The sequence below is a fragment of the Mixophyes fleayi genome, chromosome 10 (genome assembly GCF_038048845.1).
Source record: "Mixophyes fleayi isolate aMixFle1 chromosome 10, aMixFle1.hap1, whole genome shotgun sequence".
Lineage (NCBI taxonomy): Eukaryota > Metazoa > Chordata > Amphibia > Anura > Limnodynastidae > Mixophyes > Mixophyes fleayi.
Window position 1 is genome coordinate 99,764,102 of NC_134411.1, and position 18,539 is coordinate 99,782,640.

The 18,539-nt window shown below is 41.4% G+C and overlaps 1 protein-coding gene across 1 annotated transcript; it reads right to left on the bottom strand.

The window, feature by feature from the left end:
• Positions 1–102: 102 nt before the first annotated feature.
• On the bottom strand, positions 103–16,200 carry LOC142104548 (fatty acyl-CoA hydrolase precursor, medium chain-like). The gene is made up of 13 exons (XM_075189281.1): positions 16,028–16,200; positions 14,359–14,563; positions 12,435–12,573; positions 10,219–10,352; positions 8,881–9,034; positions 8,157–8,270; positions 6,346–6,441; positions 5,085–5,225; positions 3,292–3,369; positions 3,036–3,183; positions 1,727–1,876; positions 1,325–1,397; positions 103–614 (listed from the first exon to the last, which is right to left on the bottom strand). Exons 1-13 carry the CDS (start codon positions 16,089–16,091, stop codon positions 428–430), a joined length of 1,683 nt encoding a protein of 560 aa, XP_075045382.1. The 5' UTR covers positions 16,092–16,200; the 3' UTR covers positions 103–427.
• Positions 16,201–18,539: the final 2,339 nt, after the last annotated feature.

The window sequence follows — 18,539 nt, forward strand, 5'->3', positions numbered from 1 at the left end:
CAGGGAGAGTTGGCAAGTATGGCTAAGGCTGTGTCGCAGTGATTCACTTTTTATAGCCAGAAAACAAGGGTCCTGGAAATCACTTAAATCATGATTATTAGCTTAAAATGTCAGACTTTTTATTGGTACACTGCTGATAAGAACATTACATTCCAGCATATGCGCAGTAAGCATCGGAGACAAGTCCTGGCTGAGATGTTGGCGTGTCTCAGCTCTGTCTTGGTTACATAAGCATTTGGCAATACACACATAAAAGTACAACAACAACAACAAGATGGAGTTTGGCAGCCATTGTGATAGGCCTGTCACACAGGAACAAGAAACATTTCATCCTCATCCACAACATATCAAGATGTTTTCTGCAGTAATTTGACTTTAGAAGTATTCCATATTAAAACACAGATATAAAATGACTATGGATAGAGATCTACAGCTCTGTGTGGTCTTCTCTTTCCTCAGGCAAAGGTCGGATTTTCCCCGGAAGAGTTTCGGTCCAGAATTTAATAACGTCCTCTTTTAGTCTGCTAGACGCTTTCTGTCTTAAATCAATTTCCAGATACTGTTCATCTGCGTCATATTGTGGCCATTCTGCTAGACCCGGTCCATTAGGATCACTGCAGAGAATAAAGGGAATCACCTACTATTAATCTATTAATTACTTTGTGGCTTTATTGATTAATGTGCAGAACACATGATGGAGAATTTGTCACCCTCAGCTATCCTGGCACTTGCCCCTTGTAATAGGATTTCATTTTTGTTACCCTTGTTGTATTATTACCAGTAATCATTGCCTGCACTGCTCAGTTCTACTTCTGCTATGTAACTTTTTGCACTCGTTTGTTTATATGAAATACGTCTCCCATATTTGTACTGACGCCATGTACAGCGCTGCAGAACTTTGCCTCGCCCTATAAATAATAATCATTACAGCTGCAGAGCTCTGGGATTACAGCTGGGAGAACGGTCGGGCAGAACAGACAGCGGCCTTGGGTGCAGCAAAGTTTAGGAGTGCAAGACTGAATACAGTTTATTCTGGCCACACTCCACGCTCCACTTTCTTCTCTCTGTCTGGCATGGTTAAAACAAGCCCCCCCCCCCCCCCTGTAAGAACTTTGTTGTATGCTGCAGAAGTGGAAGGTAAGTCCTTGAAATACACAGAATTATATCATTTAAACCCCACAACATCACATTACTGCAGCAGCTATGAACGGTTTATATCATCTTTGCCGCTGCTCCTGCATCACCTTGTTCCGCTACACACAGGTCGTCTATACGTCATGTAAAGACAATGATGTAATAAAGACATCAGGGGCCGTTCTCTTACCCATGTCTGGCAAAGTTTGCCCAGTAACTCATCATTGTTCTACTTAGGACTTTCTCCTCATCTGTGGCATCACCTTGGAAAGAGGGGAATGACATTTTTCAGTGGGTAAAAATTCTAATACATTTTTATAGGCTTACAAATGGCAGCATAGGTTATATAAAACCGCTATAAACTATGATAGAGGCCAAACTTTTATAATTCAACAAGAAAGTGGTAGATGAGACTATATTCAAACACTGATGTCCAAATACCAATGAATTAACTACTGGAATTCTCTTAATAACTTCCATTGAGATGAAGCATGTAATTAGTTATAAAACAATATTCTCTGTTTAATGTTTCTCATGGGTAAAATAGAACAGTTTCAAATTATCTCAGGGAGTTGTCCTTTCCCAGACTTACCAGCAAAGATAACTCCGTCCCTTAGAAAAGGTCCTCCCAGGACATAAATCAGCTCGTCTGTGTGATCGGCTTTCACATAGTCTGGTTTTATATCCTTAAACAATGACGGGCGATGCTGGAACTCATAAAAGTAGACAGGGAGCCCAGAATCTACCAGGTGAGGAGAAGATGAGGAGTTACAGGTGGGATGGACCATTTTACAGATAGTCTACAGGATTTCAGCGATATTAAATAAAATACATCTGTAATCAATGAGGACAGCCATGTTGTTGGAGACCATTACTAGTGACCAACTTTGTTCTTGGATCGTACACAGTGAGGGACGTTTCTGACAGACAAGTGCATTTCAATAATGTGCTTTTTTGACTGATTTACCTCATCCAAGTATATATATGCATGTTTTTAAGTTAATTTGCACAATGCTTTTGGAGAGGTGATATTACAGCTGTAGTGAGAGATGAATGTCTGTGCTAGGTGTAATGTCCCGTGTTATCACTGCGTACAATGGTGTAGTAATAGAGCTAGCAGTGGTAATAATTAGAGCTGATTATGGGGGGCTCGGGGGCCAACTGAAACACACCTAGGCTACACAGGTTTAGGGCTGCTTGTTTTCCCCACTCCATGAAGCCACCAGCTTGCCCAATGTACAATCCATAGGTGGCTTTCTAAATTGGGAGATAACTTCACTGTACAGTGTTCCTGTGAGAGTTCATAAACTAGAAAGTCTCTAAGCCGACCTCTAAGCCGACTGGTGGCTCCATGGAGGTGAGAGAGCAGGATTTAGGCCGCCATCAGGGGAATACAGGCGGTACATCTGTCTATTAGTGTCTGGCCGCCACTGAATCGTATCATGAATAGGGTTAGTTAGCTGGAAGCATGTACTGTGATGAGGGAGGAGTGGGGCCCTGGGGTGTCACCCTACACATTTAATGGGGTGCACACTCTGCTTCTATGTTGCATTCGGGCTTAGGGTACAAAGCTGACTTGTGGGCGCACTCCGAGCAATGTAATAAGATGCCGTCCGGATGTTCCCTCGCTCTCATGGTTAGAAGCCATAAATGAGGGTAAACCGAGCAGTGTAAGAGAGAAACAGAGATATTCCATGTAAAGGGTGGTACAAAGTGGTAGGAGGGTGGACTGAGAGGTTAGACCTCTGCCCACTGCGCAACTTCAGAGTTTTCTGCCCTATCGCTATTCTAGTCTGTGGAGGGGTCCTCTGAGGAGAGTAGGCGGGAACCTTAATCCGCACTGGGAGTAACACTGGTGCGATATCAATGTGCTACACGGAGGTTCTAGCTGTGCCTCATACCTCGGTGGTATCTTGCAATCCTGACAGATGGCACAACAAACAATATGTCTCCACACAAGTCAAGGAACCGGTCGCGGAGCTCAGAAGGATCCTGTGTGTCCCCAATATACTCATCCATGACAAAAGGGATCTCAATGGAGCTTAAACCCTGCAAAATTGTGCATTAAACGTACAACGACAACAACATTATATAAAATATAGTATTGTATGACGTGAATCAAGCAACATAAATCTGATGTATACACATTTATCTCACCAGTATGGGAATCATTGTTAGTGCAATCTGCAGGGATTCCCTGTCTAATTCTTCGGCCATTCGAGTCAGATTCACTATCTGGACAAAAAAACACAAACAGACACTACAATAAAATATAAAATTATAATAATATTACCATGCTGGTGACTAGTATACAGAACAGAGCCCATGCTGGTGACTAGAATACAGAACAGAGCCCATGCTGGTGACTAGTATACAAGTCAGAGCCCATTCTGGTGACTAGAATACAGAACAGAGCCCATGCTGGTAACTAGTATACAGCACAGAGCCCATGCTGGTGACTAGTATACAGAACAGAGCCCATGGTGGTGACTAGTATACAGAACAGAGCCCATGCTGGCGACTAGTATACAGCACAGAGCCCATTCTGGTGACTAGTATACAGCACAGAGTCCATTCTGGTGACTAGTATACAGCACAGAGCCCATTCTGGTGACTAGTATACAGCACTGAGGTCATTCTGGTGACTAGTATACAGCACAGAGGCCATTCTGGTGACTAGTATAGAGCACAGAGGCCATTCTGGTGACTAGTATACAGCACAGAGGCCATTCTGGTGACTAGTATACAGCACAGAGGCCATTCTGGTGACTAGTATACAGTACTGAGGCCATTCTGGTGACTAGTATACAGCACACAGCCCATTCTGGTGGCTAGTATACAGCACAGAGCCCGTACTAGTGACTAGTATACAGCATAGAGCCCATGGTGGTGACTAGTATACAGCACAAAGCCTGTACTGGTGACTAGTATACAGCACAGAGCCCATTCTGGTGACTAGTATACAGCACATAGCCTGAATTGGTGACTAGTATACAGCACAGAGCCCATTCTGGTGACTAGTATACAGCACAGAGCCCATGCTGGTGACTAGTATACAGCACAGAGTCCATGGTGGTGACTAGTATACAGCACAGAGCCCATGGTGGTGACTAGTATACAGCACAGAGCCCATGGTGGTGACTAGTATACAGCACAGAGCCCATGCTGGTGACTAGTATACAGCACAGAGCCCATGCTGGTGAAAAGTATGACATTCAGACCCTAGTTCTGGTTGTTAATATACAAAACAGAAACGCTTCTTTTCTAGTGGCTTGAACAGAAAGCATATCCCCATACTGAGAGCTAGCATACAATGCAGACACACAGTTCTGTTTGTTAGTGTACAATGTATACAATGCCGACCCGATTTCTGGAGATTAGTGCACAGTTGTGGTAGATAGAGTACAATACAGACCTCCAACTTTGATGGCTCCTATACAATATACATACCTCATGCAAGTGGCTGGTTTGCAAGGTTTACCTAGAATCAGGGAATCTAAGGATCTCCATTTGATGTGGAACTACAAGTCCCAGCATGATATACCTACCAGAGACTGGCAGAGGAGGCCAAGATTTGTATTAGCAGCGGCTGGAGGGCACCTAGTACTCCTCACTCTTGGCACAGTCTCTCTGGTGATTTAATTAAGTTGATAGCACCAGGCAGAAAGTTATTGGAACCATACACACAGTCTGATTACTAAAGTCTACAGTAGAACCTGCCCTGTACAAGTTATAGAACCAGGAGTCGTCTGACAGTTATTAGTGACAGCTCCCAACACATCAGCCAACAATGACATTGAGTCCAAAATGGGGGTAGTTAAGATAAGGACACAACATGACCAGGAAGCTGCCGAGAGGGCGCCGGGGGTCTATATAATCGTCAACATTTTTTTGTGATTGTGACATTTTTATGTTTTTTCAAAAGTGCCTTCCCCCCTGTAAGATCCTACCTGCGGCAGTATCCAGCCAAACTCATGAGTGTTCACTCCAAGAAGGTACGGGACCCTGTTGCTTTCTGTGTCTGCCAAAATCTCTTCTGCTGGTTTGGGTAATAAGACCCCGTCCACACAAACAGGCAACGGCCGGAAGCCCTGCACAGAGAGACAGTCACATTTAATGCACATAGGTGACGCCATTATTACAATCTAATACATTTATCCTCCCAAATACAGATCTCTGATTGGTTCCCAGAACCCCCAGCAGAGGGCAGTAGATGATTGCTGTAGAGATCTGCGAGTTACCAGGAAGGGTCTACACCAATCAGGAGAGGTCACAGTGACATGAAAGTCAATCTCTTGTAATTCTAGTAGAACTAAAGAAGTTGTCCACCATCAAATGACTTTATCTGATTGGCTTGCACAACCCCTCTGCAACTTTTACTAAATACATTGCTTTGTGCTTCTGACTTCCTTCTATGCCTTTCAGCCATGTTGTTATATCACTAGCAGATGTTTGTTTTTCTGGCTATGGGATGCCACCAGGAGCCGTAACTCATGTTCACAGAGCTCAATGGGAATATCTGAGGGCGATGGGGCGATGTGGGGCCTCCATCCCTGTAGGTCTCCACTGAGCATGCAGGAGGCTGGTGCATGTGTAGGGGAGACCCGTGTGGGCTTTCAGTCTATGCACCTTCCCTCACAAATACGGTTATGGGCTGTTCCACTGTGATTGTTATTGCAGCGGAACTGAAACCCCAATAAACAAACAACTGGAAGAAAATCACAGAAGGAATCCATTGATGTGTATAGATAAGAGTCGCAGGAGGGTGCCAGATGAGTTAAAGACACCTGAAGGTGGAGAACTCTGACAACCCCCCACAGGAGCCTGGCTCAGCAGTCAGGATCTCGTCTGGAGATATCTCCGCTCATTCAAGGGGTCAGCTGCAGACTCACAGCTATATGCACAATACTATCTGCCGGTAGTGATAATGCAGCCACGTAATGTCTGTGGCACAATAAGAAGAGATCAGTCATTGGGTCTGATGAGAAAGAGCAACAGAGAAAACGGCAACATTTATTACAACAACGGAACAGTCATCGTTCCGTCTACATTGTATCTATATAACAAACAGATCACTAACTATACCCACCTGTAGTTCATGTTAAAGCCTTAATACAAATTGTACACAGTTGTTATAATGTCCCTGTAATTATAATTCAGCAAGTAACAATTTTGTATTGTAGTCTGGAGAAAGTAGGGATACAATGTTACCAATGTTGATGTGATAGAAAGAATCTCCTCCTGTGATTTCTCCCTCAAGCAGTCCGCCACCGTGGCCGCGTCACAGCCTGAAAGATGAGCCACAGTCTGCGGAGCAGAATATATATATTATATTTACATATTATGATGTCACAAGAGCTGAGCGGACAGCGTTTGTGTCTGTTACACAACCAGCAATATGGACCAGTTAGTGGAAATATGACGTCTTATAGTCGCATTTTAATTAACTGTCCATTCATCTGTTGTGAAAAACAACCTCAAATTGAACCAATATAAGTTTTATTTATAGAATATATATTACCTGCAAATTATCGAGCAAACATAACAAAAAGACAGTCTCTGATCTCTAAATTTAAATTAAATGAATATTATTATATATTTTTTTGTTATTACACTTAATAGTTCCATCAATTCATTTTTGTAAATAGTTTCCGTTGACGATGTTGGTTCGTTGGTTAGATAGATTCTCCAGCAGAGTGTATCTAACAGTAACAGCAGCTGTAGAATCTTCTCTCTTCAGAGTTTTCTGCGCAGTATCAGCAATTTTAAATCCCCAGATTTTTTAAATCCCCAACTATATTTGTGACGCTTATATATAAATGAACAAAACATGGAAGATGACTATTGCATGTGCCTATGTTCTGTGTGCAGTCAGGATGTCATTTGTACCTGGACATATAGATGAAGCACATCCAGGAGAGGGATAGACTGGGGTGAAGCAGACACAAGTGGTCCGTGATACTAGAAGTTTACAATAAAATACTTTTACAGGACAGAATGCAGACAGGTGATGGGTTCAAGGAAGACTCATATTCAGAGCTGAGGGAATAGATCCTAAATTAGTAATTATGCTCCGCACCTGCTCATCTCCAACACCCCCTCCTACCTGGTGGGATAATAGGTGCTCATTGGGCATAAAGTAGAATGAAATGTAAATAAATATAATAAACATAAATCTATCTCTATGCAGCCCCTGAACTCTGCTCCCATAGGCAGATGCCTAGTTTCCCTATAGCAGATAAATCCAGCACTGGGAGGACAGCTCTGCAGGATGTTATGTATAAATGTGACACTAATACAGGGCAGGAGTAATAATTGCTGATAGAGGTCACTTGATACAATGTTTTCGGCCATTCTGGTCAATGCTCAGACAAAAAGAATGATGAAATTATTAACATCCTAATGCCTAATATACATCATTACATCCATCCGTCATGTTACCAGGAGACAGAGAAACTACAGAGGATTTTACATACCAGAGTTCCCATTAAAATGCTACAAAGTAACAAGTTATTAATATTCCTGCATAGAGTCGCTGCCACTCGGTCTCCCATCGTAACAATTGTTACAAATATTTGAAATAGTTTTGGAAATAAAAAGGTAAAAAAACAAACAGTGTAACTTCAATACTACGATACGTGTGTGTGTGAGGGGGGGTGTCCTTATAACAGAGACAGACAGTACTTAGACTTTGTACGTGGGGTGGACACAGTTTTCGCTGCCAATAGGTCACATGACCATCTCAGACAGATTGTGGACCACAAACACACACTGTAAGAACGCACAAAGTGATTGCTAAGCACAATTATATACACAGACCAGTGTAAGATTAGATGCACACTCTTATACTGCTCCAACTGTCATAAAATAACTTTCAAAGTGTCAGAGGGTAAGACAATTTGTGCAGTTGTCTCACAGCGTTATCTTAAGCATTTTAGCGACTCTGGGATATGAACCGTGATGGCCGCAGTCTCCTGCGTGTCAATGTTTTACACTTATACCACATAGAAAGTAGGACTTACATTCCTATAGAAAATGAGATCTTCAGTCTTGCTGACCACTAAACTAGACATTGTCATCACCCCGCTCTCAGAGATGGCTCTGTGGAACAGGCCCTGGGATAACGGAGATAACACCTAGAGGTAGAGACAGACATGATTATTTCTCACATGTACTGGAATACAGACCAGTGTGTAACTGGTTATAGTGCTGTATATAGGAGCTGCTGTCTACTGAACCTGGCTTTGTATAGCCCCGAGATAAGAAACAACTATGGCCAAGTTTGTCTTAAAGATCGACTTATCCTAAAATACAATTGATGCACAGAAAGCTGCTGATAACACTAATAAATGTGCAAAATATTTAGGAGCTTATCAGAACTGATTATATTAAAATTTTAATTCTAGGGGAAGATATTTTCCTAAGCACAGCAGACATCCTGTCTATAATCCATTTGAGGGACCTGCCAGTTATCCTCTTTTAGTCATCTTTTGCAGAATTTGCCCTCAACTCTAGAGCAAAAAGGGTGGGGCTTTGCCCAAAAGTGGGTGGGATTGGGTGGATAGTGGGCGTGTTATCATGTAGAGGGAGTAACATTTACAAGTGGAATTAATTAATAAGTCCCAATTAGATACTTGATGATGTTACCAGCAGTCTTCTTTCTTTAAAACATCTTTTGGACCATGATTGTTTTATCTTTTTTTTACCTATGTAAAACCCATCTATTAAACACTAGATAGAACTTACCAGAGCTGAGACGCTGATTCCTCCTGCTGATTCACCAAATAAAGTGACAGACTGGGGGTCACCTCCGAAATCTGCAATGTTTTCCTGTATCCACTGGAGGGCAGCAACTTGGTCCAGAAGTCCATAATTGCCATGTAGTTGGTCATCCCCCGTGCTGATATTTGAAAAGGAAACTGTACATTTATATAGGCAGATGGACAAATGTAGGGATTGAAGACATGAAACATTATAGGACAAACCTGATATATAATTTGCCCTAAGAAAAAAAAAAGTTAATAACATTTCCAAATATATATATATAAAAGCAGTGGAAATTTAGAAGTAGTGGTATGAAAAATGTAACTGATCAATAGACCTTTCCCCAGAATATCAGTTTTAGGTGAATTAGCTTTTATCTCACATTGTGTCTCTATTACTGACTGAGCTATCTCAGATGGCAGCCATTTTTCTGGAGACCACAATGTACTGCTGCCTAAGCAAATAGCTCACCCACTATGGCACCTGCACTGGAGACAAATCTGTGTGTGACAACTGATTACCATGTGGTGAGCAGTGGGGATAGGTGCTGGCATGTTATACCGCTGTATAGGGGCCCAATTCGACCCCTGTAAAAGTACATTGTCAAAATATAAAGATATTATATAAAGATATAATGCAGTGCCATTCATTGGTATCACTGACAGGAAATCCACTGTGTGTAGAGAAATATCTCCCCCCAAAATCACAAACTGAGCTTAAATATCTTCAGTTGTGAAACGCTCCTGAAACTTTAACATTTATATTTGTGAATAATGTTAGTGGCTCATTTACATAATCCAACTTGCATTTTAGGTATAGTGGATCAAAGTCTGCACATTTTGTCAAATCACTTCCAACACAATTTTTGCTATTATCTTTTCTGTAGCATGTACAAACAGCATATTCATTAATGTTACCTAACCTATGTACTTAGGAGCTGGAGATTTCAGCTTTCGTGTATCAACTGAGTGTAAAGAAACAGATGTCTGAGCTTTTTTCTTACCCCCTCCCCTCCTCATTCACTTCAATAAAACTTGTCTGCAGCCATCACTAACTTTAGTTTTATTTTACTTTGTTGAAAAAAAATGTTGTATCTTTATGCAAAATATTTAACTTAGTGTTTCAGAGAAACCAATACATTCAAATTATGTATTTCAACCATAAGGCAGGAAAAAAATGTATATTAAAATTCTGCATTCAGAAAATAATGGGAGTTTTTAGAATTTTATACACAAGAAACCAGCAATCTGAAATGCAAAGTATAACATAACCAAGAAAAATGATCTTTTCTAGATTAGAAATATCTTTTTTATAATGTACCTGAAAAATCCCAGGATCGCCAGCCTGTACTGAATAGACACAAGTACGACATTTCCATAGGAGCTGAGTGCGGACCCATCATATATGCTGGCTCCTCCGGTTACGAATCCACCTCCATGTATGAAGACCATGACCTGGATAAAGCAGAAATGCCTATGGGTCCTAATACACTTTATAAACAGGTGTACCATTCAGTAATCTGTATCTATAAGGTCGCCACAACAAGTCTGATCTTAAAATTGAACCTGAAAATTGATTTTAATATGCTGAATGTCACAGCCTCACATATCACCCACATGTATCATATAGGGGCGGACTACCCTGCGGCATCTGCCCCCGTTACCCACCGACAGCCATCTTGCTCTGAATCATGATTCAAATTAAACATTCTGCAAATCTGCCTGTGACCGGGCTTCCCCTCACCTCCCAGGTGGTCAAGATGCCTGATGAATGGGTTAATACCCGACGCTGGGGGATGTAAAAATTTTAAAGGGAATGTTTATTCATTTAAATCTATATATTTAACATATGAGTGCTGCCGTGCCGGTTAGTAACCAACGCTGGGTGTCGAAAGGTTAAGTCCCGACGCTGGGAGTGTAAATGTGTAAATACTTTCCTATTGTTCATGTATTGATTTATGAGTTAGTATGGCATTTTGGATGCAATTTGGGTCTGTAACTTTTCATAAGAAAGGACGTCCCATGCTAATTATGTCATTTCATCTGAGAGTGAACAACACATCTGTTTAGCATGAATGCACCGCAGGGGAACGGTGTCCATTTTATCCTGTGTGTTGGAGAGAAAAGGACCCTATCTGAATAATGTAACAGCTAGTAATTTGGAAAATCACATATTGGGCTAGATTTACTAAGCTGCGGGTTTGAAAAAGTGGGGATGTTGCCTATAGCAACCAATCAGATTCTAGCTTTTATTTATTTAGTACCTTATACAAAATGACAGCTAGAATCTGATTGGTTGCTATAGGCAACATCCCCACTTTTTCAAACCCGCAGCTTAGTAAATCTAGCCCATTGACTTGTTTAATTTTAAATTGCGTTACATCCAAGTTTGGAGAATATATTGCATCCTGACGCTAAAGATTGAATGTAATATCTTAGACTTGGTTATGCCAGGTAGGGGCAGGGGTCAGGATTACCCCCTGACAACACGTGTGTCAGAAACTGTAGAAAAAGTGCTGTATTTTGTATTTCAAGTTATATTCCATCTAGTACCTCTAACTCGTGTGTAAAGGTCCGTATAAGGACCTTTGATCAATAAGCATCACTGCTTCACTGCCTGATGCCTATTACCTGCTGTTTCCCGTGACCAACAGATAAGAGCATACACTCTAATCCGTCGCCCGGTTGTTCTGTGTTGAACCCAGTGTCTCTGTGTCAACGCTCTGCCCACTACCCAGCAGTCCTGATCCATAGTAAGCGGTCAGGAGGTACCAACCAGCCCACAGCAAAGAGGTGCTGCAGCCTCTTCCCAGCTGTTCCAGGCGCGGGTGAAGGAGCCTGGTGGTGGCAGCCCTATCATCCTACAACTATTGCACAGTTGGCATTCACAATCGGTGGCTTAGTGGTTAGCACATCCGCCTTACAGCACTGGGGTCATGAGTTCAATTCCCAACCATGGCCTTATCTGTGAGTCTGTATGTTCTCCCCCTGTTTGCGTGGGTTTCCTCCGAATGCTCCGGTTTCCTGCGAGCTCTGATAAATGTACGGGGATGGGAGTGACTGTAGAGAATGGAGGTGGCAAATGTTGGGTAGAGAATAAATTTAAAATGAAGGTGGGTGAGTGAAGGAAGGTGGGGGGCCCTCAATTTCTTGTGGCAGCCCTGAATGTCACATCTCTTGGCCTTAGGTCAAGTATTATCACGCCTCAAATAGACTGACAGAGGGATTCTGAGAGGAGATAAAGGAATTATGGGCAAAAGACAGCAAATAATGGAACTGTACAGAATGGTGCACTCTTCAAACATAACAGACACTAGGTAAAGTCCTACAACAAAAGTAGTTTTATAGATTCATCACTTAATATTCAGATAAGACAAACACAACAGAAAGATAAAAAGAATAGGGTTAGGGGTCCATTTAACACTTATGAAAATATTGAAAAATCAGAATTTCTTTATAAGCCCCTGAAAAGACTTTACATGATAGAGAATTATAGGAAGTATTGAGGTTGGATGAACCTTATGTCACAATACTTACAGGCAGTTTCGCATCCCTGGCTCTGTCTGTTGGAGTAAAGACGTTCAGGTACAGACAGTCTTCTGAAAGTGGGGGCATCTTTAATGGACTTTTCCACATTTTTGCAAATCCTTCCATAACTTCTATTTCTTGCAAACACCTGAATCATAAAAGATGTAAATATTAAAACAAACGTTTTATGATTTTTTTTTTGGAGGAAAGACATAAACGGGGTTAACAGAGGGGAAAGGGAAGAGATAGTTAGTGATTGCAAATGGACAAATTAATCCTGTGAAGAAGAGCACAAAGAGGAGGGGTGGGGGGTCTTATCTGAGCTGCTCTATTTGTGTTATGTGGTGGTAGCAGCAGTGTTAGAAGATAGCAGATTGAAAGGCCCCTGCAGTGAGCTATATCCTGACACAAGTTAGTTTTTGGGCACCTGAATAGACTTTTTTGAGCCATTCACAACTTGACATCTTTGCAGACAAAGGCAGCATTTGTAGGCTGCCTATACAGGTATATAGAAATATGAACTTCAAAGAAAATGTCTTCGTATTTCATATTTTGGGAAATATGAGTGCTACTCCATACTGAGGAGCAGAAATCACACCCGGGTTGTGAATTATACTTACTAGCGGTACCCGGGGACAGCTGTAATTATGTCTTTGGGAAAGGGATGTCCCATTGTTATAATTCCATCATGTTTGGTATTTAAATGTGTGCGAGATTATGACTGGTTTATTGAAGGAGGGAGTTCTGTCTCTGGGATATATATGTAAAGAGTTACCAAAGGTCAAAACTTTTGGAATATTTTTGAGCAAACTATAGTGACACCCAGGGGACATTCCTGCCCCCCTATTAGCATAAACACTGCCGCTGTGAAGGACGTCCCTTTTCATTTTGCTTAAAAAACCTGTGTTGTGAAGGGGCATATTGTCAATTTCCTGGGGATCAATCTAATTGAAGGACTGTAAATCTTTTCTGCCTACCCCAGGCATACAGATTATGGTACGTAAGTTATGCTCTGTACTTTCATCCCATTTGTTTCTATATCCGTTTGCAATTTTTTATTTGTATGTCACATCTTTATCTAATTGGTTTTTTTTTATCTGTAAGCATTTTGCGGAATGAGTGTCCCTATATAAATAACTGATAATGCTGATGATGATTGTACCTTTTGTATATTAAATCTAACAATTTAATAGTTCTGTCCTTATTGCTCTAAACAAATCCATTGTCTGTGTTGAAGAGAGAGACTGCTTGGCTGGGTTAAGTCTTTAGATACCAGTGTGTGAAGGGTTAACTATTTAACTACCAGAGCACCGAGTGTGCAATTGGATAATTAAGTCATAGGTTTACTACAGGCCTTATACGTAGCTGGTGGCAGTTGGCAGAGAGGTGTGGAAGCGGGTGACTGTGTTGTGCAAGGAACCAGTAAATTTGTAGCCTCAGAGAAATAGTTGAATGTGAGATTTGGGGTGGAATCCTGTGTGTTCCCTTACAGTAAGCTTCAAAGTCAGAAGTGCGCAGAGGACGGTTTGTGACAGATAAAGGGGATCAGGAGCGTTTTCCTGACAAACTAGAGGTGATATATTGTATGACTGTTGGAATTTATGATAAGATATTAATCAGGGAGTAGTTAGAGAGGGCTTATCCCTGACAAGGACATTGATAATAGATTGCTTCTGGCCAGAAAACACAGTCACATAATCAGCATAAACATATTTTCCTAGAAATCACAGGTTATAATCTAAAGATAGCATGCGAATATTGGTGTGGTTAGAACTGTATAGAACAAGAATCCAGTCTGATATGATTCAGGAGAGAGCTTTTGAGCGCTCTTATCAGACTGAATTCTTGGTCTATACAGTTATAACTACACCAATATTTGCATGCTAATTTTAGATACTACAATATGGTTTATTCACCAATACATCCTACTTACATGGGGGGGTATTCGGAGGCTTCTCTGGTTGAGCCCCAGGGCACTGGAGGTTCCGGATTTGCAAACCTTAATGGTCCTACTGGTGGCTTCGCAAAAGGGACACCAAAAAATGAGTCTACCGTTGCAGATGCTTCTTTTACGCTCAGCGCAATCCCCCGGAGTTTTCCATACTTTGTGTCCACCAGTGGTCTTTCATCCTCTTGTCCTGTAAACAGAGGACACACAATAACACACACCCTGCAGGTTATTATCAAGCATGTAAGTCAGGAAATAATTACATTTTACAAACTTTATAACACTTGCCTACTGGTTCGGAAATTCCGGAGGCTCACAAATTTCAGGGGGGTCCTCCTGGGTGAATAAAATACAGAACTCCCATATCTTGGCGGAGGTGGGGATTAATGACTCGATTTGCATCATCAGGCCCGGCCTCCCACTACGTGATGCTTTGACTCTCAACACTACATAGCAGGGGGTGGGGCCACAGGGAGGAGATGACGTTACCCACGCCTCCTCCCGCACCACGCCCCCTGACCTCCGTCCTGGACCTCCCAAGGAGGAGGTTATAATGGTTGGCAGGTATGTATAAACCCATTTTTATTTGCTAGTGCTGTAGGCGAGTATTAGTTGTGATGGGCATTCTCTGAGTCCAAAGAAGACGCCTGTCCTATGAGACCTAAAACTATGAGACATTTAGGGAAATTTACAAAACAGCAGAAGAAACGTCAGACTTGGCTTTGTCACAAAAGTGAGTTTATAAGCCATGCACTCCTGTCTATACATACATGTCCACAGTGAAATATGGATATACTAATATTTTTAGCAGAAGAAGATGGACAGACAGACCTGTCTGGATCAGGGATGTTCCCCAATTGTGTGCAATGATGCACCAATGTGCAATATCTAAAACAATAGATTTATGTTTGTGGGACAGGTGTTTAAATGAGTTATCAGAGAGGAAAATGCGCATACATGAATGTGTTCCTGATTACACATAGATTAGCACCGATCCAGCTTTGCATTGTGACCATCTGATCCTAAATATTTATGACAAAATATAATTTTGCAATATATTAAAGTTAGCTAATAAAGGTGGAGATCGGGGAAGTGAACAGGTGGTACAGAATTTGCAAAGTGTTGCAGAGATTTTCCATTTGTGAAAAAAAAATGCTCAGATTTAAATGTCCCCACGGGGGAGTCTAAAGTCCCTGGTTACCCAATACTGTCCAGGGGAGGCCAACCTAGCCACATAACATGAAGCAAGATTATAATTAAGTGCACATAAGTTAACGTATTAGGGATCTAAACATATCTGACACTTTCACAAGTTATCTAGTAGGTATACTGTATATGGGTCATATGAGCAGTATTTTGGATAAAATATGAAATGTTGAAATTAACGAGAGGAAGATCCAAATGTGACCGCGGCAGAACTTAGAGCGGACTTTGTAAGTGGTGAAATCAATGTGCCTTTGATTCACAGCAAGAAGTGAGATCATGGAGAGAATCTGAGCAGATGGGCTGTGAAATTGCTGTTTGATGCATGGACCTACGTAGGTACTGACTGTACAACAACACAACAATACTGCACTGTTCTCCGGACATTATCCCAGTTGTGTATACTGATCTGCTGTACAAAGATCTCACACCCAGGGTTGTTTGCTCTCACCTGTCCCAAAGACAATCACAGTAAGAAGACTCAGGAGAAGCGTCTGGAACCAACACAATCCCATGTTTGCAAGTGGAATCAGTCTGACCCGTCCTCACCGCCAAGAGAACCTTTCCTATCCCAGCAGATCTCAGATCAGTAACGACACAGAGAAAGTTTGTCAACTTTGACATATATCAGTGGCAACCTGTGTGTGTTGTTACTGGCTGATAGACATTGTATTTACGCCCCTGTGTATGGAACCATGCAGACTGCCAGTTATATTTAGTCTAAAGTATCAACTGTTTTTTCTGTTAACTCAAAAGCTTTATTGATTTTTTTTAGAAAAGCATATTACAAACATAGTAGTGCTTGCAGAGTACATACAGCAGATCAGTTATAATGAACAATCAGCACTGCTTAGATAAACAATCAAACAAGTAAATAAAAATGAGAATAAATATTGGTACAAACAAAAAACACATCTTATGACCCAGTATACATAACCCGAAGACGGCGAAGAGAACAGACAAGAAAAACAGACAGATAGAGGGGGGACGGGGGACGGGGACAAGACAAGAGACTATCCGGTTATAGAAAGTGTACCTGTGGGTCTAGCCCAAGTACCCAACTTAGCTCAAAAACCATTCCACATTACTCACGGATCAAAGATTGAACTATGATCTGTAAAGTACTCGTACCATATAAACCACTTAACAAGCGGGAAGGAAGAAAGTATCAACTGTTTAACCAGTTTATAAGCAGATAAGATCTCACAAGCACAATGTAACAAAGGTTATATCCTTAATACAGAACCCAACAGCAGAGACTTTGTCATCGACTGGTAAACTGTAACTAAATATAATACCCTGGGTTCTGTTATGTGGTTTATATTAGAGAACCAAAATACATTTTAAAACTGTTCATCGCCCTGATTTATAGCATTCATCCACACTTATCCCTACAATCTCTGATATCCATAATCATTGAAATTTCTCTTTCATTGTTCGGCATCCACCAACCTGTAATATTCATCATCTTATACCAAAACTGACATCTGTATCTCTGTTCTGACCCTTGGACATCAACCACTAACACTCATTATTGCTTTTACAAATATCTCATACTTAAATATATTCTCTAAGGGGTATATTTACTAAACTGCGGGTTTTTGTAAAAGTGGAGATGTTGCCTATAGCAACCAATCAGATTCTAGCTGTCATTTTGTAGAATATACTAAATAAATGATAACTAGAATCTGATTGGTTGCTATAGGCAACATCTCCACTTTTTCAAACCCGCAGTTTAGTAAATATACCCCTAAAACTCTGACACCGATCATCTCTCAACCAAATTCATCAACTTTTATCCAATCTTCTAACAGCCATGTTCTTTCAGTGAAATTACAATATTCACCATCTCTCTTCCAAGCTGATAGTCACCATCTTTCCTGCTAAGGAAATCAGCAGAGTTAGGGGCACAGTGCGCGCAGGTCGGGGGCTTCTGACCGGATGGACGGGTGCTACGATGGGTACGCCCTCAGAGTTTGCGCCAGCCCTGAAAATAGCCAACACCATAATCCATATAGCCACATATACATAATGTAATCCACACAAGCTTTTTCTAAGGAGAGAAAAGTCACAATCACAGTGCTCCACGGTGGGGAAAACATGGGATATACACGGTGGGGAAAATAAATACAGACATGATAAAGGGTGGCTATAATATTAGACGGTGCTTGGCTGCTCTCCAACTCTTCCTATCCCCATACTATACTTGGGCAATGCTGCGTGCACTACTGTTAGGTGCACGCAGCTCTCCCTTTTCAAGCAGAGCCGTGTGAAGCGGGAGCAGGGTCCAGCCACCTCAATTATACAGTTCCCCAGGCTTGGAGGGGGGGGGGGGGGGGTTTCCATGCACTAGGAGACCCCCCTCGGTTTGCCTATAACACTTATTACTTCCGTGCAAAGTTTGCCCAATATCTCAGCATAGTTTTACATAAAACCTTGTCTTCTTCTTATAAAAGAAAAGAAATAGGACTATTTTTTACAGAGTTTAGGTCACCTTATCAGAAAACAAATCTTTATTGTATACAGTACAATTATGTTGCGTCAGCTGGAAATCCTCTATCGAGAAAGTTTTAATACCCAGAATTATAAAAATAAATATTTCTGCTGCGTGACCATGTGATATACACACATGACATCATCATAGTCACTGTTAGGAGCACTGCTATGCAATTTTCTACGGATGGAAATGTCCAGTGTTAATGTGAGGAAAAGTAGGGGTGCATTTTAAATTAGTTTTAATATTTTCAGGGAATGGTGCAGTAAATTATGGAAAAGTCCTATAAATGGAAAATCAAAAGTCCCAAATAATTCTAAATAATAGATTCCACGACTATATATAAATTTCACGTGCCACAAACATTCGACACGACAAGACAAGCTACCTGGTGGGCATAACCTTTATTGTTTGGGGCCGACTACCACCATCTCATGACAAGTGTGCCAGGCTGGATTAACCTACTGTG

Coding starts and splice junctions, on each gene's coding strand:
- LOC142104548 (XM_075189281.1), bottom strand. CDS start 16,091: ATGGGATTGTGTTGGTTCCAGACGCTTCTCCTGAGTCTTCTTACTGTG. Junction 10,353..12,434: donor CCAGGGATGCGAAACTGCCT/GTAAGTATTGTG, acceptor TGCTTTATCCAG/GTCATGGTCTTCATACATGG. Junction 615..1,324: donor GCAAACTTTGCCAGACATGG/GTAAGAGAACGG, acceptor TATTCTCTGCAG/TGATCCTAATGGACCGGGTC.